Here is a 26,068-nt window from a genome sequence, read left to right on the forward strand (position 1 = left end):
CTCTCTCTCTCTCTCTCTCTCTCTCTCTCTCTCTCTGTCCCCATCTTCTTCTCTCTCTATATCTATCTATCTCTCTCTCTCTCTCTCTCTCTGTCCCCATCTTCTTCTCTCTCTATATCTATCTATCTCTCTCTCTCTCTCTCTCTCTGTCCCCATCTTCTTCTCTCTCTATATCTATCTCCCTCTCCTCCCTTCCCCCTCTTCTCCTTGTCTAATGGGGATAACAGGTGTGGCATTGTTAGCATCAACAACAGGACAGGGACAGCGGTTTGCCCGTTGAACAACATCTTCGTAGACGTGCTCATCTCTACCTCTGTCCCTAATTGCCTGTGTTTGATCTGTTAGATAGGTGATGTTTTACACCCTATGGATTCTAAATTTTCACAACACCACCATTAGTGCCTCTCATTCTCTTCTTATCTACACGTTGTTTCTACTCGGATGTGTATTACATCAGTAATGAACCAGCGTTACATAGATAATAGGATTCCCTCTCTTCATGGGCTGGGTCGTAAACACGGGAGACGTGACATGGAGGCAACACCGTCGTCCTATCACAACAGCCTAATGTAACAATGGCTAAAGAGCACCACCTGGTGGCTGCGTTGGTAATATGTTACTGATCAGGTTTTACTCTGTAAATTAGATTTTGGGATATTACCTACGATTGCATAAGCAATGTGGGTGCACAGAAATGTGTTGTTATTGTGCACCTTGTTAAATTGCGTTGCCGGGGTTTTTCACGCTCAACAGTTTCCTGTGTGTATCAAGAATGGTCCACCACCCAAGCGACATCCAGTCAACTTGACACAATTGTGGGAAGCATTGGAGTCAACATGTGCCAGTATCCCTGTGAAACGCTTTCAACACCTTGTAGAGGCCATGACCTGACGAATTGAGGCTGTTCAGAGGACAAAATGGGGTGCAACTTAATATAAGGAGGCTGTTCCTAATGTTTTGTACACTCGGTGTATTCCATGGGCCTTATGCACATTGATGAAGATATAGATAGTGTTTGTTTCAGTCATTATTAAATGGTCATCTGTATGTTGTCTCCATACAGAAAGGATTCACTCCCCTGCATGTGGCATCCAAGTACGGAAGCCTGGATGTGGTCAAACTTCTCCTGAAAAAAACAGCTCCCCCTGATTCTGCTGGGAAGGTAAGCATTACCATAAATTTCAAACTCTTAATCATTGTATAGTTTTGTGTTAGAGGGAGAAATAACTACACCGTAGAAAAGTCTATTTCTCACAAGGTGTGTTATATTTTTACAATATCAGACAATGCTCTGACCTATTTTAAGTGATGAGGAATTATCTGATGAGGAATTATCTGATGAGGAATTGTTTGATGAGGAATTATCTGATGAGGAATTGTTTGATGAGGAATTATCTGATGAGGAATTATCTGATGAGGAATTATCTGATGAGGAATAGTCTGATGAGGAATAGTCTGATGAGGAATTATCTGATGAGGAATTATCTGATGAGGAATTATCTGATGAGGAATTATCTGATGAGGAATAGTCTGATGAGGAATTATCTGATGAGGAATTATCTGATGAGGAATTATCTGATGAGGAATTATCTGATGAGGAATAGTCTGATGAGGAATTATCTGATGAGGAATAGTCTGATGAGGAATAGTCTGATGAGGAATTATCTGATGAGGAATTATCTGATGAGGAATTATCTGATGAGGAATAGTCTGATGAGGAATTATCTGATGAGGAATAGTCTGATGAGGAATAGTCTGATGAGGAATAGTCTGATGAGGAATAGTCTGATGAGGAATAGTCTGATGAGGAATAGTCTGATGAGGAATAGTCTGATGAGGAATAGTCTGATGAGGAATTATCTGATGAGGAATAGTCTGGCTATATATTTTAAAAGTCTGTTGTTATTTCTGGTTGAGGCTATGTTGTCAGCGAGCCTACCGGTAAGCATAGTTTGATTATATCAACTTTTAGTTGGATTAACTGCTGTTTATTCCTCTACTATTAGGAAAGACAGATAACAGATATAATTTGTTTCTTCTTATTCTTTTTGAATAAGGACCCGCCCAGCGATCCTCCTGCTGCTTGCTCTTTAATATAAGCCTCGTTTTCTGTAACAAGCTGTAATAGTGCCCCTATAACTCAGCTTATTTATCATGTGTTGTGTATGTTGACCAGTGTTCTTAATGGCTGCTTGCTCCGCTAACCAGCCTGCTTTTATCCAATCTGCACTCACCTCGTCATCCTTGCAGAACGGCCTCACACCTCTCCATGTCGCTGCACATTATGATAACCAGAAGGTGGCACTCCTGCTTTTGGACAAAGGGGCCTCCCCCCACACCACGGCTAAGGTGAGACCTCCGTGAGGCCACTCTGGCACTCTCCCCAAACAGGTAGGAGGAGAGATGTCGGTCAGCCTAGGGGTGGACAGTCAATGTGGTATTGAAGCTGTGTGTGTGTGTGAGTGAGTGAGTGAGTGAGTGACTACATCTCTAAAGGTATCTGTATGGCTGAATTTGTCTTTCTCTCTCACACACTCTCCCTCCAGAACGGCTACACCCCACTCCACATTGCGGCGAAGAAGAACCAGATGGACATAGCGGTGGTGCTGCTGCAGTACGGGGCAGACACCAACATCCTGACCAAGCAGGGGGTCACCCCTCTGCACCTGGCCTCACAGGAGGGGCACGCTGACATGGCCGCCCTGCTCATCGAGAAGGGGACTGAAGTCAACGTCTCCACCAAGGTAGGGCTACATCTTCCCATCCCTCTTGGTTTTAAACTGCTTATGTAACGCGGCCGTGTGTTTGAACCCACTCTTCAACGACTCACACATTAAAACCAACTGAAAAGTTAAAGTTGTACATAGGCCTTCGTACTCTGGTCACAGATACTGACTGCCTCTCTTCTCTGAGACGTGATGTCTCACTGCTTCTGAGGGATTCAAATGAATAGGGCCTCTGATGCCAGTCTTTCTTTCCACTCGCGTTCTCTCCTTTCAGATCTCCCTTTTTCAGGGTCTTTTGTGAATATAGTTACGCTGTCAGTAAGGGCGAATCCTCACAGGGGGGGTTAGCTTTCCCTCTAAAAGACTCGTCGATATCTTTGTGATATTTTCTCAGAAAAATGCGAATTACACACACATATCTCAGGTTAGCTTCCAGCCCTGTAACAACGGTAAATGTATTAACACCAGGAAATGTAATAATGTTTCTATTTTTAAACCTGGTAAATGTAATAACTTGCTGGTAAATGTAAAAATGTTTATAAGGTAAACATAATAACTTTTTTCCGATAAGTGTAATAAGTTATTTCATTAACTAGTGAATAACAACTTTTTTCAACCAATCATGTTATAACATCACAAAATCAATGTTATTATGTGCTACTTCCCCCAATTGGATGCACATACCAGCACCCACAGCCAATTACAACACAAACAAACTCATGCACATCATCCATGAATACTCATACATAGACACACTCACAAGTGTAACAGTATAACTTTAGACCGTCCCCTCGCCCATACCCGGGCGCAAACCAGGGACCCTCTGCACACATCAACAACAGTCACCCACGAAGCATCGTTACCCATCGCTCCACAAAAGCCGCGGCCCTTGCAGAGCAAGGGGAACCACTACTTCAAGGTCTCAGAGCAAGTGACGTCACCGATTGAAACGCTATTTAGCGCGCACCGCTAACTAAGCTAGCCGTTTCACATCCGTTACACAAGCACACATTGAAATGTACACACATGCACAGTCGTGTGGTTAATAGCTTCAACCGTTCGTGTAATAGCCCAAATCAAGGTCTTCATTTGTTATTTCCGTCTTTTTGATGGACATGGAATAGTCCCAAAAGTGCAAAACCCATCCGCCTGGCACTCCAGGCAGGCTCAAGCCAAACACTTAAAGTATTTTGTACGATTTCAAATCTGGATGGTAGGTCTGGATGGCACCAGGGCAATTGGAGTCAAATTAATATGTTGAGTAACCTTGCCTGAAACCTGAAGAATGGCATTAGCTTCACAAGCTGACACCTTGGCTTCACCTCAGCAGAGGCTATTAAAGTCTTGTGCGGCACAGAACTAACGCAGTCAGTAACAGCTCAATCCAACCAGATAGTTTGATTATAAAGTAACCTATAATACTCTTTTGTTTTGAAGATTAAATATGATTGATGTTGAATGTGGTATGAAGGTTATGATGAATGATAATGGAAAATTCATGAAGGAGTTATGAATTATTTCACAAGGGGGGTTATCAATGAATATTAATATTCCCCTTGTTGTTGCAAAAAGACACATACTGGTATATACCCACACATACAGATTATAAACACACACATGCACACACACTCACAGGAACACATAGGCAGGTGACAAAATAACACACACATCTTCAGGCAACATTTTTATTTCAAAATAAAAGTATATTGTACAATGGAAACATGTATTTTTGTTGTCATCTTACCAAAACCTATGACACACAAAACACAGCACAGGTTTGGAGCTGAACAGTGTTAGCCTTTCCTTTGTGGCAATTAAGGGGCAAAGTGCCTTACTCATAGCCACCAAGGAAGTAGGTGATAGCGCCTGAAAGGCAGTAGGTGATAGCACCTGAAAGCCAGTAGTGGATAGCACCTGAAAGCCAGTAGGGGATAGCGCCTGAAAGGCAGTAGGTGATAGCACCTGAAAGGCAGTAGGTGATAGCACCTGAAAGGCAGTAGGGGATAGCACGTGAAAGGCAGTAGGTGATAGCACCTGAAAGGCAGTAGGTGATAGCGCCTGAAAGGCAGTAGGTGATAGCACCTGAAAGCCAGTAGGTGATAGCACCTGAAAGGCAGTAGGGGATAGCACCTGAAAGCCAGTAGGTGATAGCACCTGAAAGGCAGTAGGTGATTGCACCTGAAAGCCAGTAGGGGATCGCACCTGAAAGGCAGTAGGGGATAGCACCTGAAAGCCAGTAGGGGATAGCACCTGAAAGACAGTAGGTGATAGCACCTGAAAGCCAGTAGGGGATAGCACCTGAAAGCCAGTAGGGGATAACACCTGAAAGCCAGTAGGGGATAGCACCTGAAAGCCAGTAGGGGATAGCACCTGAAAGCCAGTAGGGGATAGCACCTGAAAGCCAGTAGGGGATAGCACCTGAAAGCCAGTAGGGGATAGCACCTGAAAGGCAGTAGGTGATAGCACCTGAAAGGCAGTAGGGGATAGCATCTGAAAGCCAGTAGGGGATAACACCTGAAAGCCAGTAGGGGATAGCACCTGAAAGCCAGTAGGGGATAGCACCTGAAAGCCAGTAGGGGATAGCGCCTGAAAGGCAGTAGGTGATAGCACCTGAAAGGCAGTAGGTGATAGCACCTGAAAGGCAGTAGGTGATAGCACGTGAAAGGCAGTAGGTGATAGCACCTGAAAGGCAGTAGGTGATAGCGCCTGAAAGGCAGTAGGTGATAGCACGTGAAAGGCAGTAGGTGATAGCACCTGAAAGGCAGTAGGTGATAGCACCTGAAAGGCAGTAGGTGATAGCGCCTGAAAGGCAGTAGGTGATAGCACCTGAAAGCCAGTAGGTGATAGCACCTGAAAGGCAGTAGGGGATAGCACCTGAAAGCCAGTAGGTGATAGCACCTGAAAGGCAGTAGGTGATTGCACCTGAAAGCCAGTAGGGGATCGCACCTGAAAGGCAGTAGGGGATAGCACCTGAAAGCCAGTAGGGGATAGCACCTGAAAGACAGTAGGTGATAGCACCTGAAAGCCAGTAGGGGATAGCACCTGAAAGGCAGTAGGGGATAGCACCTGAAAGCCATTAGGGGATAGCACCTGAAAGCCAGTAGGGGATAGCACCTGAAAGCCAGTAGGGGATAACACCTGAAAGCCAGTAGGGAATAGCACCTGAAAGCCAGTAGGGGATAGCACCTGAAAGCCAGTAGGGGATAGCACCTGAAAGCCAGTAGGGGATAGCACCTGAAAGCCAGTAGGGGATAGCACCTGAAAGGCAGTAGGTGATAGCACCTGAAAGGCAGTAGGGGATAGCATCTGAAAGCCAGTAGGGGATAACACCTGAAAGCCAGTAGGGGATAGCACCTGAAAGCCAGTAGGGGATAGCACCTGAAAGCCAGTAGGGGATAGCACCTGAACGCCAGTAGGGGATAGCACCTGAAAGCCAGTAGGGGATAGCAACTGAAATCTCAATCTCAATCTTATATTATGATGGGATAAGAGCAAGCTATGGCCAAGCTAAGACCAAGGTAATACCAAGGTATGACCATGCTGTGACCAAGGTAAGACCAGGCTATGACCATGGTAAAACCAATATAAAATATATCTTGATTTGTTTAACACTTTTTTGGTTACTATATGGTTCCATATTTGTTATTTCATAGTAGTTTTGATATCTTTACTATTATTCTACAATGTAGAAAATAGTAAAAATAAAGAAAACCCAAACTGTTGAGTGGTACTGTATATCAACAAATACTTTAGGAATCCATATATTATAAAAAGCAGAAAACAGAGTACATGTATTCATTGAGATGAAATTGTAATTTCACTTGTCCTTATGATGTTGCTTGATGGTCCCAAAGGAACGTTCTCTGGGGGACCTTTTTGTAGTTCCCAGTTTGTCCCAGGGGCTTCTCCGAAGATGTTTTTAGGACGTTCTTGGGACGTTGCTTCATGGTCCACTGAAGGTATTGTCTAGTCCTCAGTTTGTCCTGGAGACGTCCCTGAGGACATTTTTATGACGTTCTTGGGACGTTGTGTCATGGTCACCTGGGGTCCGACACATAACGAAAAAGACATTACAGACAAAAGACTACAATTTACACACATTAACAATATTTACATGTAGTTTTTTTGTGTGTGTGTGTGTGTGTGTGTGTGTGTGTGTGTGTGTGTGTGTGTGTGTGTGTGTGTGTGTGTGTGTGTGTGTGTGTGTGCATCTATCAGTGACACATACATGTCAGTACATACACACAAAAAGTAGGTTACGGCATTGAGCCTTGAGGTGTTGCTTTATTTGTTTTTTTGAAACCAGGTTTGCTGTTCTCTTGCTGTATATGAGATGGAAGGGAGTTCCATGCAATCATGGCTCTGTGTAATACTGTACGTTACCTTGAATCTGTTCTGGACCTGGCGACTGTGAAAAGACCCTTAGTAGCATGTCTGGTGGAGTAAGTGTCTGTGTCAGTGCCGTACATAAGTTGACTATGCAAACAATTTGGAAATTCCAACACATTGTTTCTTATAAAATGAAGAAGTGATGCAGTCAGTCTCTCCTCAACTCTTAGCCAAGAGAGACTGGCCTGCATAGTATTGATATTAGCCCTCTGATTACAATGAAGAGCAAGATGTGCGGCTCTGTTCTGGACCAGCTGCAGCTTAACTAGGTCCTTCTTTGTAGCACTTGACCATATGACTGGACAATAATCAAGGTAAGATAGAAGTAGAGCCTGCAGGACTTGCTTTGTGGAGTGTGGTGTCAAAAAAGCAGAGCATCTCTTTATCACAGACAGCACTCTCCCCATCTTTACAACCATTGAATCAATATGTTTTGACCATGACAGTTTACAATCTAAGGTAACACTAAGTAATTTAATCTCCTCCACTTGTTCAACAGCCGCTATATTCATTACCAGATTCAGCTGAGGTTTAGAGCTTATGGAATGATTTGTACCAAATACAATGCTTTTAGTTTTAGAGATGTTTAGGACCAGTTTATTACTGGCCACGAATTCATAAACTGACTGCAAGTCTTTGTTTAGGGTTGCAGTGATTTCACTAGCTTTGGTTTGCTGACGCATATATGGTTGAATCATCAGCATACATGGACACTCAGGCTTTGTTTAATGCCAGTGGCAGGTCATTGGTAAAAATAGAAACGAGTAGAGGGCCAATAGAGCTGCCCTGGAGTACACCACACTTTACATGTTTAACATTTGAAAAGGTTCCATTAATGAAAACCCTGTGTTTTATATTAGATAGATAGCTCTCAATCCATGATATGGTTGAAAAGCCATATCACATATGTTTTTTCAACAACAGGTTTCATCAATAATATCAAAGGCTACACTGAAATCTAACAGTATAGCTCCCACAATCTTCTTATTATCAAGTTCTTTCAACCAGCCATCAGTCATTTGTGCCAGTGCAGTACATGTTGAGTGCCCTTCTCTATAAGCATGCTGAAAGTCTGTTGCTAATTTCTTCACAAAGAAATAGCATTATATTTGGTCAAACAAAATCATTCAATTCCTCATTAATTCAATATCGCCTTAACAGTTCTAACTGTCAGTTTCTTAACAGGTGCATGTTTATTAATCCTTGGAAGAAGCAATTTCATAAATTCATCAAGTGTAGAGACTCCCGAGAGGCGCAGAGGTCTAAGACACTGCATCTCAGTGCAAGAGGCGCCACTGCAGGACCTGGTTTGAATCCACGCTGCATCACATCCGGCCGTGATTGGGAGTCCCATCAGGTGGCGCACATTTGGCCCAGCGCCATCCGGGTTTGGCCGTGGTAGGCCGTCATTGTAAATAAGAATTTGTTCTTAACTGACTTGCCTAGTTAAATAAAGGTTAAACATAAAACTTTTTTTTAAAGACGTAGGATGCTCCTTATTAATCACATCAGACCAACAAATATTTTCTACATCATCCACATAAGAGTCACAGCAAAATCATCTGCATGATATCTTATACACCAGCTTTTGGAACCTTGGCTTTCCTGCATCCAAGGTGTATCGATACATCTTTAGGACAAAGTTCTATAGTATTAGTAAAAATGTGATTAGAACATGTGGATGAAATAGTTCCTGTATTCTTTGTAAATACCTGGTAGGTTGATTAATAACCTGAACCAGATTACAGGCACTGGTTACAGTGAGAAACTTCCTCCTTGAGCGAACAGCTTGATGAAAACCAGTCAATATTCAGGTCCCCCCAAAAAATTGCTCTCTCTGTTTACATCACATACACTATCAAGCATTTCACACACATTATCTATATACTGACTGTTAGCACTTGGTGGCCTAAAGCAACACTCTAAAATATTAGTCTTTAGATGAGGCAGGTAAACCTGCAACCACAACACTTCAATAACACTTAGATCTTCTCTAAGCGTTACAGGGACATGGCTCTGAATATATACAGCAACACCTCCCCCATGTGCATTCTTGCCTCTTCGAAATACAGTTGAAGTCGAAGTTTACATACACATTAGGCAAATACATTTAAACTCAGTTTTTCACAATTCCTGACATTTAATCCTAGTAAAAAGAACCTGTCTTAGGTCAGTTAAGATCACCACTTTATTTTAAGAATGTGAAATGTCAGAATAATGGTAGAGAGAATGATTTATTTCAGCTTTTATTTCTTTCATCATATTCCCAGTTGGTCAGAAGTTTACATACACTCAATTCGTATTTGTTAGCATTGCCTTTAAATTGTTTAACTTGTGTCAAATGTTTTGGGTAGCCTTCCACAAGTTTCTACAATAAGTTGGGTACATTTTGGGCCATTCCTCCTGACAGAGCTGGTGTAACTGAGTCAGGTTTCTAGGCCTCCTTGCGCAAATGCTTTTTCAGTTCAAATTTTCTATGGGATTGAGGTCAGGACTTGGTTTTGCCACAACTTTGGACGTATGCTTGTGGTCGTAGTCAATTTCTGTACAGCAATTTGAGATATCAGCTGATGTAAGAAGGGCTTTATAAATCAATTTGATTTGCTGATTTGATTTGGAAGACCCATTTGCGACCAAGCTTTAACTGATGTCTTGAGAAGTTGCTTCAATATAATTTTTCTACATCATGATGCTATCTATTTTGTGAAGTGCACCAGTCCCTCCTGCAACAAAGCAGCCCCACAACATGATGCTGCCACCCCCGTGCTTCATGGTTGGGATGGTGTTCTTCAGCCTGTAAGCATCCCCCGTTTTCCTCCAAACATTACGATGGTCATTATGACCAAACAGTTCTATTTTTGTTTCATCAGAGCAGAGGACAAAAAGTATGATCTTTGTCACCATGTGCAGTTGCAAACCGTAGTCTGGCTTTTTTTATGGCGGTTTTGGAGCAGTGACTTCATCCTTGCTGAGCAGCCTTTCAGGTTATGTTGATATAGGATTAGTTTTACTGTGGTTATAGATACTTTTGTACCTGTTCCCTCCAGCATCTTCACAAGGTCCTTTGCTGTTGTTCTGGGATTGATTTGCACTTTTCGCACCAAAGTGTGTTCATCTCTAGGAGACAGAACACGTCTTCTTCCTGAGAGGTATGACAGCTGCGTGGTCCCATGGTGTTTATACTTGATGAACGTGGTACCTTCAGTCATTTGGAAATTGCTCCCAAGGATGAACCAGACATGTGGAGGTCCACAATTTTTTTCTGAGGTCTTGGCTGATTTCTTTCGATTTCACCATGATGCCAAGCTTGGAGGCACTGAGATTGAAGGTAGGCCTTGAAAAACATCCACAGGTACACCTCCAATTTAGAAGCTTCTAAAGCCATGACATAATTTTTTGGAATTTTCCAAGCTGTTTAAAGGCACAGTCAACTTAGTGTATGTAAACTTCTGACCAACTGGAATTGTGATACAGTTTAAAAATATATATATTTCACCTTTATTTAACCAGGTAGGCTAGTTGAGAGCAAGTTCTCATTTACAACTGCTACCTGGCCAAGATAAAGCAAAGCAGTTCAACACATACAACAACACGAGTTACACATGGAATAAACAAACATCCAGTCAATAATACAGTAGAAAAAAGTATATATACAGTGTGTGCAAATGAGGTAAGATAAGGGAGGTAAGGAAATAAAATAGGCCATAGTGGCGAGGTAATTACAATATAGCAATTAAACACTGGAGTGATAGATGTGCAGAAGATGAATGTGCAAGTAGAGATACTGGGGTGCAAAGGAGCAAAATAAATCAATAAATACAGTATGGGGATGAGGTAGTTGGATGGGCTATTTACAGATGTAAAGATCAGGTGCAATGATCTGTGAGCTGCTCTTACAGCTGGTGCTTACAGTGAATTCTAAGTTAAATAATCTGTCTGTAAACAATTGTTGGAAAAATTACTTTTGTCATGCATAAAGTAGATGTCCTAAACGACTTGCCAAAACTATAGTTTGTTACAAGAAATGTGTGGAGTGGTTGACAAACAAGTTTTAATGACTCCAACCTAAGTGTATGTAATCTTCTGACTTCAACTGGATGTTATATCCTTGTATTGCTAATACTGTGTCATCAAAGGAATTACCCAAGTGAGTCTCAGAGATCGCTAATATATGAAAATGATCTGATCTTAGCAAGTTATTTATTTCATGAACCTCATTTCTGAGGTTACATACGATATATTAATATGGGCTTTTGTAGCCCTTTCCTTGTAGCTTATCAGAGACATAATATGGGCTTTTGTAGCCCTTTCCTTGTAGCTTATCAGAGACATAATATGGGCTTTTGTAGCCCTTTCCTTGTAGCTTATCAGAGACATAATATGGGCTTTTGTAGCCCTTTCCTTGTAGCTTATCAGAGACATAATATGGGCTTTTGTAGCCCTTTCCTTGTAGCTTATCAGAGACATAATATGGAGGACAAGAGAAAATGAAACATTCAGCAATCCGTTGGTGTGTAATTGTGTGTGTGCTGTGGGGTTGAAACTACGAACCCACAGGCTTGGCTCACTCATCCCTTCCAGGCTTCTGGGAGGGAGGGTGAACAATGAGCCTGTTATAACGGATGTCCCTACGTCCCTCCTCGTTTCTTGGCTTTTTCCAGAACAGCTACCTTGTCCTATAATCTCAGGAACTTGTCTACTTGTCACCTGTGCCGTTGGGGGGGTTTTCAGGTCCTGTGGGCGCGCTCCACCTCAATCTTCCTGTGATCCATCTTCAGTTTCTCAGTGATAATTTCCCTCACTTTGTCCTCGGACTCCATCCAAGTCTCATGTGAAGATTCTGCAATTCTGTCCACAACAATGTGGTTCTGATTTCTCCATCATTGTTATCATTAGGTCACATACAGAACTCTCTCAATGACGTACAGATTTCTGTCATCTAGCTGTTCTCCTGTTTAAACCCATCAAGCTGACCCTGGGTGAACTGCAAACTGTTCTTCAGGTCCTGGACCTCTCTGGTCAGATCGCCCATTATTTTATTACTCCACCAATATTTGGACACAACACTATTTTCATGTTGTTGTAACAACTGCTTATAGAACAGTTTTTGTTGGTTTAAAAGATCCTTCACCTGTGATAGAGAGACTCCACTGTCCTCAATGGTACTCCCACCAGCTTTGGTCTTTGTCATGGTATGAATGTAGACTGTTACTCCTCGCAGTTCCAGACAGGGCAGGTCCCAAGGCAGAGGGAAACACCAACAAACAGCAAGGATTCAAACAGTCACACTCCCGAGTCAATCCGTGGTCCTAGCCGCAAGAGCTTTGGCTCATCACACTCTAGCGACTCCTTGTGGCGGGGCGGGCGCCTAAAGGCTGACATCGGTTGTCAGGTGAAAGGTGTTTCCTCCGACACATTGGTGCGGCTGGCTTCCGGGTAAAGTGGGCGGGTGTTAAGAAGCGCGGATGGGGGGGTCATGACTCGACTTTCGCCTCCCGAGCCCATTGGGAAATTGCATCGATGAGACCAGATGGAAATTGGAAAGAAAAAGGGGGTAAAATACAAAAAATACAACAACAAAAAAGATAGGCTAGCGTATGCGCCAACAATAATAAGCTACTTCTCTGGAGAAAAATAGACATGCAATTGTTCCTTGTAATAGAGTGAACGTCCTAGACCTTAATGTGATGTTATACAGTATGTTGACAATTATTCAAAAATAAGTCAGTTAATGCATAGTTATTTTGCAAAAGAAAACCATAACAAAGATATGTGTTTTAATGCCCCCGGAGAAATGATAAAGGACCTACATTCATACAGTTTCTTGACTGTGTCCAGCTTGCTAATAATCACTGAAATCGTAGCTAGACATTCAGGGAGCATTGCAAATTCCCAAAACAATGGATAAAACGATGGATGGAGGCACATTTTATGCGAATGTAAAACGAAATCTGTGCGGCCCTCCGGACCTCGTTGAAGACAGAATGTGTGTGTGTGTTACATTTACCGGAAAACGTTATTCCGTTTATCGTTCAACGTTTTATTCCGTTTACCGGCAAGTTATTACAGTGGCAAGAAAAGGTATGTGAACCCTTTGGAATTACCTGGATTTCTGCATAAATTGGTCATAAAATTTGATCTGACCTTCATCTAAGTCACACCAATTAGACAAAGACAGTCTGCAATAAACAGCAATAAACACAACCAAACGTTTTCTGTAGTTGCAGATCAGACCTGCACAACGGTCAGGAGGAATTTTGGACCATTCATCTTTACAAAACTGTTTCAGTTCAGCAATATTCTTAGGATGTCTGGTATGAACCGCTCTCGAGGTCATGCCACAGCATTTTAAATCGGGTTGAGTTCAGGACTCTGACTGGGCATATTTTCTTCTCTTGAAGCCATTCTGTTGTTGATTTATTTCTGTTTTTTGGGTCATTGTCCTGTTGCATCACCCAACTTCTGTTGAGCTTCAGTTGGCGGACAGATAGTCTTAAATTTTTCTGCAAAATGTCTTGATAAACTTGGGAATTCATCTTTCTGTCGGGTGTTAAGAAGCGCGTATAGGGGGATCATGACTCAACTTTCGCCTCCCATTTTTCCGTCGATGATAGCATGTTGTCCAGGCCCTGAGGCAGCAAAGCATCCCTAAACCATGGTGCTCCTTCCACCATACTTTACAGTTGGGATGAGGTTTTGATGTTGGTGTGATGTGCCTTTTTCTTCTCCACACATTGTGTTGTTTGTTCCTTCCAAACAACTCAACTGTAGTTTCATCTTATTTTGCCAGTAGTGTTGTGGAACATGCTCTTTTGCAAACTTCAGATGTGCAGAAATGTGTTTTTTTGGACAGCAGTGGCTTCTTCTGTGGTGTCCTCCCATGAGCACCATTCTTGTTTAGTGTTTTACATATCGTAGACTCGTCAACAGAGATGTTAGCATGTTCCAGAGATTTCTGTAAGTCTTTAGCTGACACTCTAGGATTCTCCTTAACCTCATTAAGCATTCTGCAATGTGCTCTTGCAGTCATCTTTGCAGGATGGCAACTCCTAGGGAGAGTAGCAACCGTGCTGAACTTTCTCCATTTATAGACAATTTATCTCATTGTGGACTGATGAACATAACTCTTTCCAGCTTTATGAAAGTCAACTATTTTTTATCTTAGGTCTTCTGAGATGTATTTTGTTCGAGGCATGGTTCACATCAGGCAATGCTTCTTGTGAATACCAAACTCAAATTTTGTGAGTGTTTTTTATAGGGCAGGGCAGCTCCAACCAACATCTCCAATCTCGTCTCATTGATTGGACTCCAGGTTAGCTGACTCGTGACTCCAATTAGCTTTTGGAGAAGTCATCAGCCTATGGGTTCACATACTTTTTCCAACCTACAGTGTGAATGTTTAAATGATGTATTCAATATAGTCAAGATAAATACAATAATTTGTGTGCTTTTAGTTTAAGCACACTGTTTGTCTATGTGAAGATCAGATCAAATTCTTTGCAGAAATCCAGGTAATTCCAAAGGGTTCACATACCTTTTCCTGCCACTGTACATAAAGAAATCTGAAAGTTATTACAAATAGAAAAGATTATTACATTTACCAGTGTTATTACATTTAGCAGTGTTATTACATTTAGCAGTGTTATTACATTTAGCAGTGTTATTACATTTAGCAGTGTTATTACATTTAGCAGTGTTATTACATTTACCAGTGTTATTACATTTACCAGTGTTATTACATTTAGCTTTGTTACAAGTACTAAGTTGTGATTACAGAGCACCTGCATGGCTTACGAGAATGTAGCAGGAATGAAGTTAAAAGAGGGGTGGAGAGCTATTTCATGACTATTTTAGGAACAGTAAGTTTGCTGGTGCCCAGTGCTGTAGATGGATGAGTCACAGCAAGGGATGTGGGAGGTTAGTACACTGCCGTGACGACCATGGATCCTACTTAATTATCCCTGTCTGTAAGCGAAAGCGAGACACACACCTGCTCGCATGCACATACCTACACACGCTTATAGACATGCACATACTAAACATGCATACGCTTATGAATACAGGACATGCACACAAACACATGCGCTCACATACACATGCACACACACACAAGCGCACACTTTATAATCCCGCCCCAGACACACATTGTCTTAGAAATGCAGATCAGGCATGCAGGGCTGTCAGTCAACCTCCTCTATCCCCATTTATCACAGGGATTTGTTTCAAGCAGAAACCCCCGATTTATTCCTCCTTTAACCGTTTTCCTATCCGCTCATTCTTCATCCAGCTCTATCACTGAACCCCAGACAGACCTGAGTGGATGTAGATATATCACTGCTGTACCAGACTCAGTCTGCCTTGTCATATATACTGTACCGACGACAAATGCAAACTATCTCACTGATAACACCTGGTGGAGTGTATCTGCACTCTGCATGAGTGAAACGGGTCATAAAACCCAAGTATCCAATCTCACATTTCCTCCCCTGTCAACGTGTAATTTCCTGTTTTGGTGGTAAAGGTTGCCTGTCACTCAAAACTCCCTCAATATTTAGGGGAACCATGTAACCTAATGTAACCACATACAGTATCTATGGACAATCTCCTGTCTATAGTTACACTATACAGTGTGCTAATTGATTGATGGATTTAGAGATTTGGTGAGTAACATATTGTAACATATTGTCCCTTCAGAGTGGCCTCACCTCCCTCCATCTTGCTGCCCAGGAGGACAAGGTGGTTGTCAGTGAGATACTGGCTACACATGGAGCCAACCTGGACCAGCAAACTAAGGTATGGACAGAACTTGAGCATAGAATGACCATTCTACTGGAAAGATGATAAGGCACTATTATTTATCTTTGATAATGTTAGTAGATATGTTTTGATACTGTGATTTATTTCTCTCCCCCAGTTGGGCTACACTCCACTGATTGTAGCGTGTCACTATGGAAACGCCAAGATGGTCAACTTCCTCTTACAGAACGGTGCTAGCGTCAACGCCAAAACCAAGGTAATAAACCATACACAAAACTGCCACAGTGCATTTATAATGGGGTTTGTTGCATATCGAAGAGCATAAGAAAGGTGTATATAGTGTGTGATAAAGCACTTAAACATTTTTCCTCTGTGTTATGAATGTCAATACATGCTTTTCTCTAACGGCGTGCTAGCCCAAGGGTTCACGTTTGAATCTCTTAAATGACCAGGTCTTGCCAGACAGTCATTAAAGTCAGTGCTTTATCTTCTCAGAATGGGTACACTCCCCTCCACCAAGCAGCACAGCAAGGAAACACACACATCATCAATCTACTGCTGCAGAATGGTGCTAAGCCCAACAACATCACTGTGGTGAGTGGACTCGCTCCTGAACACACCACACACACACACATCATCAATCTACTGCTGCAGAATGGTGCTAAGCCCAACAACATCACTGTGGTGAGTGGACTCGCTCCTGAACACACCACACACACACACACACACACACACACACACACACACTTATGTCTTTCTCCCATCTTAACAGAATGGTAACACAGCTCTGGCCATCGCCCGGCGACTGGGCTACATCTCTGTGGTGGACACACTCAAGGTGGTCACCGAGGAGATTATTACCTCGACAACCGTGAGTCATTCAACTATCTCAGTCCAACAGCCCTTCACATCTAGTCTGAAATCACAGTATTTACACATGGTGTTTATTTAGCCTGTGAGGGGCAAATCCTAACTTCCACTTGAGTTGAATTTTCACTTAATTTTGCATTAATGTCAATAGTAGACTAAGTGACAATTTGACTGAAGTTACATGTAGGATTCGTCCCTCAAATTGTAACGGGGTTTGTCTGTTTATGTCATCTAGACGGTGACAGAGAAACACAAGATGAATGTTCCTGAGACCATGACTGAAGTCCTGGATGTCTCTGATGAGGAGGGTGAGTTTGACACTTGATCCAGTCACTAGCCTACTGTATATGACCAGCACCATATATAGAGACAGTTATTCTAAACTGCAGTCTATTTATGTGGTTGGTTTAGTGGTTTGACCTACTAGCACCTCTGTAGGCCTGACTTCCAACCCTGTCCCAGTTTCCCTGTATACTCTTAGAAAAAAGGTGCTATCTAGAACCTAAAATGGTTCTTCAGCTATTCCCATAGGAGAACCCTTTGAAGAACCCTTTTTGGTTCCAGGTAGAACCGTTTTGGTTCCAGGTAGATCCCTTTTGGGTTCCAGGAAGAACCCTTTCAACAGCTTATACATGGAACCCAAAAGGGTTCTACCTGGAACCAAAAATGGTTCCCCTATGGCAACAGCCAAAGACACCCTTTTTATAAGAGTAGACATCTCATTCAGCCTGCCCCAAGTCCTTCCCGTTTCTCCATAGCCCAATCCTAGTGTGTGTTGGTTGTGGTCAGCTAGTTTCTCACTGTACTGTACGCTGTACAGGCCTGCAGACTGTACCCACGGGGCTGAAACAGAATGAGGATGCTATTCTGTCAGATGACTCCATGGATTTAGAAGGTACACCGTGTCAAGGTTGCCGTGGTGAATGCTATTGACGAGTGTGTGGCGGATTGTTGTGGTCGTGGTAATTCGCATGGTGTGAGATTCCTCTGCAATGGTTGTGTATAACAAGCTGTCATGGATGAGTCTTAGAGTATATACTTGAACCTGCACCAACCTCAACCACTGTTGGTAGGGGGTTTTGATTCACACACAGTGCGGGGAAATCAAGATTGTGATATACACATTTAGGGCCACTTGTCTAAATGGGAAATACTGGATATCATTGCGAAAAGCATTAGTGTGGACAACAAACTACATTGACACTAATGATGTCTGTGTCCCATTGAATGTTAATGCGACAGTGATTTGGTTTTGAAACGCTCCTTGATAATCAGCTAGGGGAAGCAGTGGTTTTAAAAGCATTTTAATATTCAGATCCACCATGCTCTGAGCCCTTAATAAATGCTACCCCGTAGAGTGTGTCATTAAACATCTAGCAAAAATACACTTGTTTTGCTCTAGGACCCCCACAGGCCTCACACGACTCGTCTCAAGGTCCCTGGTACCAGTTGAAAAAAAGAATGGAATTATATATGGAGACAGTTTAATGCCAAAAAGATGGGGTTAAAGGCAAAAAACTTGTCTGTAAACAACCCTGGAAGATAGTTTCATCCTAAACTATTTCAAATCCCCACTCTGAAATGCTGTGAACTCATATGAGATCTCATATCACATGCCATGGCCAGGAGAGCCTGACTTACAGTATGTAGGCTGGGGAGAAGTGTGAAATGAAGCAAGAAAATTTCCCAGGACATAAACATATCTGATAAGCTTAAATTCTTCACTGTATCTAACTACACTGTCCAATTTACAGTAGCTATTACAGTGAAAGAATACCATGCTATTGTTTGAGGAGAGTGCACAGTTATGAACTTGAAAATGTATTAATAACCCAATTAGGCAGATTTGGGCAGACTTGATACAACATTTTGAACAGAAATGCAATGGTTCATTGGATCAGTCTAGAACTTTGCACATACACTGCTGCTATCTATTGGTCAAAATCTAAATTGTGCCTAAGCTGGAATAATACAGTCTGGCCTTTCTCATGCATTTCAAAGATGATGAAAAGAAAAACAAATGTTTTTTTCTTTGTATTATCTTTTACCAGATATAGATTTGCCCTCTATGGAAAGATGAGACTATCACAAACATTTACATGTTGGTTGTTTTGCTCTAGGACGCCCACAGGCCTCACAAGACTCGTCTGAAGGTCCCTGGTACCAGTTGAAATGTTTTTATGGAACTACAGTTGAAGTCTGAAGTTTACATACAGTTAGGTTGCAAGCCGAAGAACACCATCCCAACCGTGAAGCACGGGGGTGGCAGCATCATGTTGTGCGGGTGCTTTGCTGCAGGAGGGACTGGTGTACTTCACAAAATAGATGGCATCAAGAGGCAGGAAAATTATGTGGATATATTGAAGCAACATCTCAAGGCATCCGTCAGGAAGTTAAAGCATGGTCACAAATGGGTCTTCCAAATGGACAATGAGCCCAAGCATACTTCCAAAGTTGTGGCAAAATGGCTTAAGGACAACAAAGTCATGGTATTGGAGTGGCCATCACAAAGCCCTGACCTCAATCCCATAGAGAATTGTTGTTCAGCACTGAAACAGCATGTGTGAGCAAGGAGGCCTACAAACCTGACTCAGTTCCACCAGCTCTGTCAGGAGGAATGGGCCAAAATTCACCCAATTTCTTGTGGGTCGCTTGTGGAAGGCTACCCAAAACATTTGACCCAAGTTATACAATATTATTTTGTCCATTAAAATAACATCAAATTGATCTGAAATACAGTGTAGACATTGTTAATGTTGTAAATGACTATTGTAGCCGGAAACAGCAGATTTTTTATGGAATATCTACATAGGCATACAGAGGCCCATTATCAGCAACCATCACTCCTGTTTTCCAATGACGCATTGTGTTAGCTAATCCAAGCTTATAACAGAATGAGGAAAACTGTGCTTCTGATTAAATAAGCACTAAAACATGCCTTCTTTCGACTAGTTGAGTATCTGGAGCATCAGCATTTGTGTGTTCAATTACAGGCTCAAAAGGGCCAGAAAACAAAGACCTTTCTTCTGAAACTCGTCAGTCTATTCTTGTTCTGAGAAATGAAGGCTATTCCATGCGAGAAATTGCCACGAAACTTAAGATCTCATACAATGCTGTGTATTACTCCCTTCAATCTGCCTCTAACCAGAATAGAAAGAGTGGGAGATGCTTCACAAGTCCTCAACTGGCAGCTTCATTAAATAGTATCCGGAGAACACCAGTCTCAACGTCAACAGTGAAGAGGCGTCTCCGGGATGCTGGTCTTCTAGGCAGAGTTGCAAAGAAAAAGCCATATCTCAGACTGGCCAATAAAAATAAAAGATTACTATTTAATGAAGCTGCCAGTTGAAAACTTGTGAAGCATCTGTTTCTCAAAATAGATACTCTAATGTACTTGTCCTCTTGCTTAGTTGTGCACCGGGACCTCCCACTGCTCTTTCTATTCTGGTTAGAGGCATTTTGCGCTGTTCTGTGGAGGGAGTAGTACACTCTTCCAGGCTCTCTGTCATGGCTCTTACACTTCGAACACACAGTCAGCGTCGTTGCGCAAAATAGTAAGCAGCTTCTTCTGAATATGTATATCACTAAAGTTCAACATTCACCTTCTGCTACCATTTCTGTCAAGCCGTCTACGCATATAGTCTGATGCAAATCCAACATGTGCACCACACCCAACGCACTACAACTGCCTCTGCAACACAATGCTGCAAGGCAAACACAGCGTTTCATTGGAAATTGATGTAATTCTGGTGTACCAAAAAAATGCCATGACGCTGTCGGTGTGTTTGAAGTGTTAGAGTTTGTGCGTTTATGGCCAAACAGTCACCTCATAACACCTCATTACAGATATGGACAATTAGTCTTTTTCCTGGCTCCTCCGGTTGTGCAGTGAATTCACTTTCTTTCTGGAAGGAAATATTGGATTATATAGGTGGAGTGGTTGGCGGTCACGTTTGTGGAAAAAAAGTCACACCTCATTAATCTAGTTGTTTTGGAAGCTGTCAGACGAGGATTGGGTTTGGTTTGGCGGTTCCAACGGACATTTCTTGATATTGGATGTGTTGTTAATAAACGTTGCTTTGTGGGTCTATATTTGCACACTTGTCTGATAGTTAGACTAAGTGTATTACTTACTCTTACAGTTGTTGTGCTAATTCTAGTGATGGCACCTAGTATTGAGTTTGAGTCACCCTGTAGATGAATGAGTTCATATTGTACCTCCTTTTGTTTAGTTTATTTTGACACAGGGACATCTCTCTCTCCCTCCAGGCAGTGGTTATGCTATTGACACAGGGACATCTCGCTCTCCCTCCAGGCAGTGATTATGCTATTGACACAGGGACATCTCTCTCATCTCTCTCATGTCAGTTTGATCTGCCTACAGGCAGCGGTTATGCTATTGACACAGGGACATCTCTCTCTCCCTCCAGGCAGTGGTTATGCTATTGACACAGGGACATCTCTCTCATCTCTCTCATGTCAGTTTGATCTGCCTACAGGCAGCGGTTATGCTATTGACACAGGGACATCTCTCTCTGCCTGCAGGCAGCAGTTATGCTATTGACACAGGGACATCTCTCTCTGCGTACCGGCAGCGGTTATGCTATTGACACAGGGACATCTCTCTCTGCCTACAGGCAGCGGTTTTGCTATTGACACAGGGACTTCTCTCTCTGCCTATAGGCAACGGTTTTGCTATTGACACAGGGACATCTCTCTCTGCCTACAGGCAACGGTTATGTTATTGACACAGGGACATCTCTCTCTGCCTGCAGACAGTGGTTATGTTATTGACACAGGGACATCTCTCTCTGCCTATAGGCAGTGGTTATGCTATTGACACAGGGACTTCTCTCTCTGCCTACAGGCAGCGGTTATGCTATTGACACAGGGACTTCTCTCTCTCCCTCCAGGCAGCGGTTATGCTATTGACACAGGGACATCTCTCTCTGCCTATAGGCAGTGGTTATGCTATTGACACAGGGACATCTCTCTGCCTACAGGCAGCGGTTATGCTATTGACACAGGGACATCTCTCTCTCCCTCCAGACAGTGGTTATGCTATTGACACAGGGACATCTCTCTCTGCCTATAGGCAGTGGTTATGCTATTGACACAGGGACATCTCTCTGCCTACAGGCAGCGGTTATGCTATTGACACAGGGACATCTCTCTCTCCCTCCAGGCAGCGGTTATGCTATTGACACAGGGACATCTCTCTCTGCCTACAGGCAGTGGTTATGCTATTGACACAGGGACATCTCTGTCTGTCTACAGGCAGCGGTTATGCTATTGACACAGGGACTTCTCTCTCTGCCTACAGGCAGTGATTATGCTATTGACACAGGGACATCTCTCTCTGCCTATAGGCAGTGGTTATGCTATTGACACAGGGACATCTCTCTGCCTACAGGCAGCGGTTATGCTATTGACACAGGGACATCTCTCTCTCCCTCCAGGCAGCGGTTATGCTATTGACACAGGGACATCTCTCTCTGCCTACAGGCAGTGGTTATGTTATTGACACAGGGACATCTCTCTCTCCCTCCAGGCAGCGGTTATGCTATTGACACAGGGACATCTCTCTCTGCCTATAGGCAGTGGTTATGCTATTGACACAGGGACATCTCTCTGCCTACAGGCAGCGGTTATGCTATTGACACAGGGACATCTCTCTCTCCCTCCAGACAGTGGTTATGCTATTGACACAGGGACATCTCTCTCTGCCTATAGGCAGTGGTTATGCTATTGACACAGGGACATCTCTCTGCCTACAGGCAGCGGTTATGCTATTGACACAGGGACATCTCTCTCTCCCTCCAGGCAGCGGTTATGCTATTGACACAGGGACATCTCTCTCTGCCTACAGGCAGTGGTTATGCTATTGACACAGGGACATCTCTCTCTGTCTACAGGCAGCGGTTATGCTATTGACACAGGGACTTCTCTCTCTGCCTACAGGCAGTGATTATGCTATTGACACAGGGACATCTCTCTCTGCCTATAGGCAGTGGTTATGCTATTGACACAGGGACATCTCTCTGCCTACAGGCAGCGGTTATGCTATTGACACAGGGACATCTCTCTCTCCCTCCAGGCAGCGGTTATGCTATTGACACAGGGACATCTCTCTCTGCCTACAGGCAGTGGTTATGTTATTGACACAGGGACATCTCTCTCTGCCTACAGGCAGCGGTTATGCTATTGACACAGGGACATCTCTCTCTGCCTACAGGCAGTGGTTATGCTATTGACACAGGGACATCTCTCTCTGCCTGCAGGCAGTGGTTATGCTATTGACACAGGGACATCTCTCTCTCCCTCCAGGCAGTGGTTATGCTATTGACACAGGGACATCTCGCTCTCCCTCCAGGCAGTGATTATGCTATTGACACAGGGACATCTCTCTCATCTCTCTCATGTCAGTTTGATCTGCCTACAGGCAGCGGTTATGCTATTGACACAGGGACATCTCTCTCTCCCTCCAGGCAGTGGTTATGCTATTGACACAGGGACATCTCTCTCATCTCTCTCATGTCAGTTTGATCTGCCTACAGGCAGCGGTTATGCTATTGGCACAGGGACACCTCTCTCTGCGTACCGGCAGTGGTTATGCTATTGGCACAGGGACACCTCTCTCTGCGTACCGGCAGTGGTTATGCTATTGACACAGGGACACCTCTCTCTGCGTACCGGCAGTGGTTATGCTATTGGCACAGGGACATCTCTCTCTACACACAGGCAGCGGTTATGGTATTGACACAGGAACGTCTCTCTTTGCCTCTCTGCCTCACTTGTTCTGTCAGCCTATCCTACAGTTCGCTACCAGCTGTACGCTAAGGGCTGTATACCCTTTTCACACTATGCTGCCAACCTGAACGGTACTGTACTGGTTCAGGCAATTTCCTTTCACACTGTCCTTTCCAAATCAAATCAAATCAAATCAAATTTATTTATATAGCCCTTCGTACATCAGCTGATATCTTTCCAGTTCATTTCCGCAAATTTTGTGGGGTTTTTAGATGGTCAGCCCAGTACAGCTTGGCTCAGTTTGGTTCAGCTCTGTATTGTGAAAAGGGTATTATTGATTCTGCCCCCTGCTGTCCAGTAGTGGTAACAGCAGCAGTAGAGCTTTGTAACGTGGACGGACACAAGACAGTTATGACCTCTGTGTCTCCAAGCTCATCTGTAGTGTTTACAAGTGCTTTTATGTGATGATGAAGAGGGAGGATGATCATGTATGAATGTGTGTGTCTGTACGTGTGTAACTCAACCTCATGTCACCAAATCACAATGTCCCCTTCCGCAGAATGATCCTATCATCTTCTTTCTTTCATTCTTTCTTTCTTTCTCTCTTTCTTTTTCTCTCTTGCTCTCTCTCTTTCTCGTTCTCTCTTGCTCTCTCTTTCTCGTTCTCTCTTGCTCTCTCTCTCTTTTTCTCTCTCTCTCTCTCTCCCTCTCTCTCTCTCTCTCTCTCTCTCTCTCTCTCTCTCTCTCTCTCTCTCTCTCTCTCTCTCTCCCAGGTGATGACACTATGACAGGGGACGGAGGGGAGTATCTGAGGGCAGAGGACCTGAGGGAGCTGGGGGATGACTCCCTGCCTGGACAGTACCTGGATGGGATGAACTACCTGCGCTTTAGCCTGGAGGGGGGACGCTCTGACAGGTAGTCTATACACATACCTATGGTAGAAGAGAAGGGTGTATGAATGCTCTAATATTTCTGATGCTCTTTCACTCATTTCTTCTCCTTCCTACCATGCTTACGTAGTCGAATCCAAAGGTATGTGCTTTTGTCTCTTTATGCTATGGTTTCTCTATGGCAGGTTTAACTAATAGATGGCCCTCTTATTGGCCCCCCTAGTTTTCTGAACAAAAATTAACAAAACAATAGTTGGACTTTAAAGACTGTAAAACCACCAGTAAATCAGCTCAAAGTTATTATAGCCTTCCATTCCTTCCTTTTAGATTACTACTTGTGCCATGTCTGATGGTTAAATTATTGCCATATTGGGTGGTGAACAGTGTTTTAGCTGTGTGTGATTTTTCCATGGCTACCAACCTCACATTCTCCTCCTCTCCTCAGTTCGGACAGGTCCTACACTCCCAGTCACCACGGTTACTACTCTCCCAAACAGGACAGCATGATGGATGAGATGTTAACCGGCCAAAACGTAAGTAAAGTGTTCAACATTTTACGTATTCTGCACCAAAACATGCTGTACTGTGCATTCTACAGTATGCTTTGCATTGCTCAATGCATTTGTTCAGAAAAGAATATACACTGAGTGTAGAAAACATTAGGAACAGTTCCTAATATTGAGTTGTCCCCCCCTCCCCCTTGCCCTCAGAACAGCCTCAATTTGTCGGGACATGGACTCTACAAGGTGTCAAAAGTGTTCCACAGGGATGCTGGCCCATGTTGACTCCAACGCTTCCCACAGTTGTGTCAAGTTGGCTGGATGTCCTTTGGGTGGTGGACCATTCTTGATACACGGGAAACTGTTGAGTGTGAAAAACCCAGCAGTGTTGCAGTTCGACACAAACCAGTGCGCCTGGTACTTACTACCATACCCCGTTCAAAGGCATTTAAATATTTTGTCTTATCCATTCACCCTCTGAATGGCACACGTACACAATCCATGTCCCAATTGTCTCAAGGCATAAAAAATTGATTTAACAAGTGACCTCAATAAGGGATCATAGCTTTCACCTGAATTCACCTGATCAGTCTATGTCATGGAAAGAGCAGGTTTTGTACAATCAGTATAGATTACTTCAATAAAATGGGTTGTAATATTTGTAAAAGCTACAGTATTGGAATATTCAAAGACTGCCTTTTAAATGTAATTTATCTAATAGTAGAAAGTCACAAAAGGTGTGAGTTTGAGTAAAGATGGTCACCAAAGTGTCTGCCCTAACACTGCAATGTCTGACCTAACACTGCAGTGTCTGCCCTAACACTGCAGTGTCTGCCCTAACACTGCAGTGTCTGCCCTAACACTACAGTGTCTGACCTAACACTGCAATGTCTGCCCTAACACTGCAGTGTCTGCCCTAACACTGCAGTGTCTGCCCTAACACTGCAGTGTCTGCCCTAACACTGCAGTGTCTGCCCTAACACTACAGTGTCTGACCTAACACTGCAATGTCTGCCCTAACACTGCAGTGTCTGCCCTAACACTGCAGTGTCTGCCCTAACACTGCAGTGTCTGACCTAACACTGCAGTGTCTGACCTAACACTGCAGTGTCTGCCCTAACACTGCAGTGTCTGCCCTAACACTGCAGTGTCTGCCCTAACACTGCAGTGTCTGCCCTAACACTGC

The 26,068-nt window shown here is 43.3% G+C and overlaps 1 protein-coding gene across 35 annotated transcripts in view; it reads left to right on the forward strand.

The window, feature by feature from the left end:
• LOC109896512 (ankyrin-2) overlaps nt 1-26,068 on the forward strand; it is a 145,872-nt gene that overhangs the window by 70,044 nt on the left and 49,760 nt on the right. For 19 of the 35 annotated variants that reach the window (XR_004211071.1, XR_004211072.1, XM_031832532.1 and 16 more), the window contains 12 exons: nt 1,064-1,162; nt 2,251-2,349; nt 2,547-2,744; nt 15,810-15,908; nt 16,030-16,128; nt 16,368-16,556; nt 16,645-16,743; nt 16,978-17,050; nt 17,563-17,637; nt 24,266-24,407; nt 24,513-24,524; nt 24,828-24,915. Coding sequence is in view for 33 of the 35 variants with exons in the window: in XM_031832532.1 (XP_031688392.1) it covers nt 1,064-1,162; nt 2,251-2,349; nt 2,547-2,744; nt 15,810-15,908; nt 16,030-16,128; nt 16,368-16,556; nt 16,645-16,743; nt 16,978-17,050; nt 17,563-17,637; nt 24,266-24,407; nt 24,513-24,524; nt 24,828-24,915 (1,272 nt within the window). In the remaining 2 variants the exon portion in view is untranslated. The remainder of the gene's footprint in view (nt 1-1,063; nt 1,163-2,250; nt 2,350-2,546; nt 2,745-15,809; nt 15,909-16,029; nt 16,129-16,367; nt 16,557-16,644; nt 16,744-16,977; nt 17,051-17,562; nt 17,638-24,265; nt 24,408-24,512; nt 24,525-24,827; nt 24,916-26,068) is intronic. The other 16 variants (XM_031832525.1, XM_031832526.1, XM_031832538.1 and 13 more) reach the window with 6 other exon arrangements.

This window comes from Oncorhynchus kisutch, linkage group LG9, assembly GCF_002021735.2.
Source record: "Oncorhynchus kisutch isolate 150728-3 linkage group LG9, Okis_V2, whole genome shotgun sequence".
Classification (NCBI taxonomy): Eukaryota; Metazoa; Chordata; class Actinopteri; order Salmoniformes; family Salmonidae; genus Oncorhynchus; species Oncorhynchus kisutch.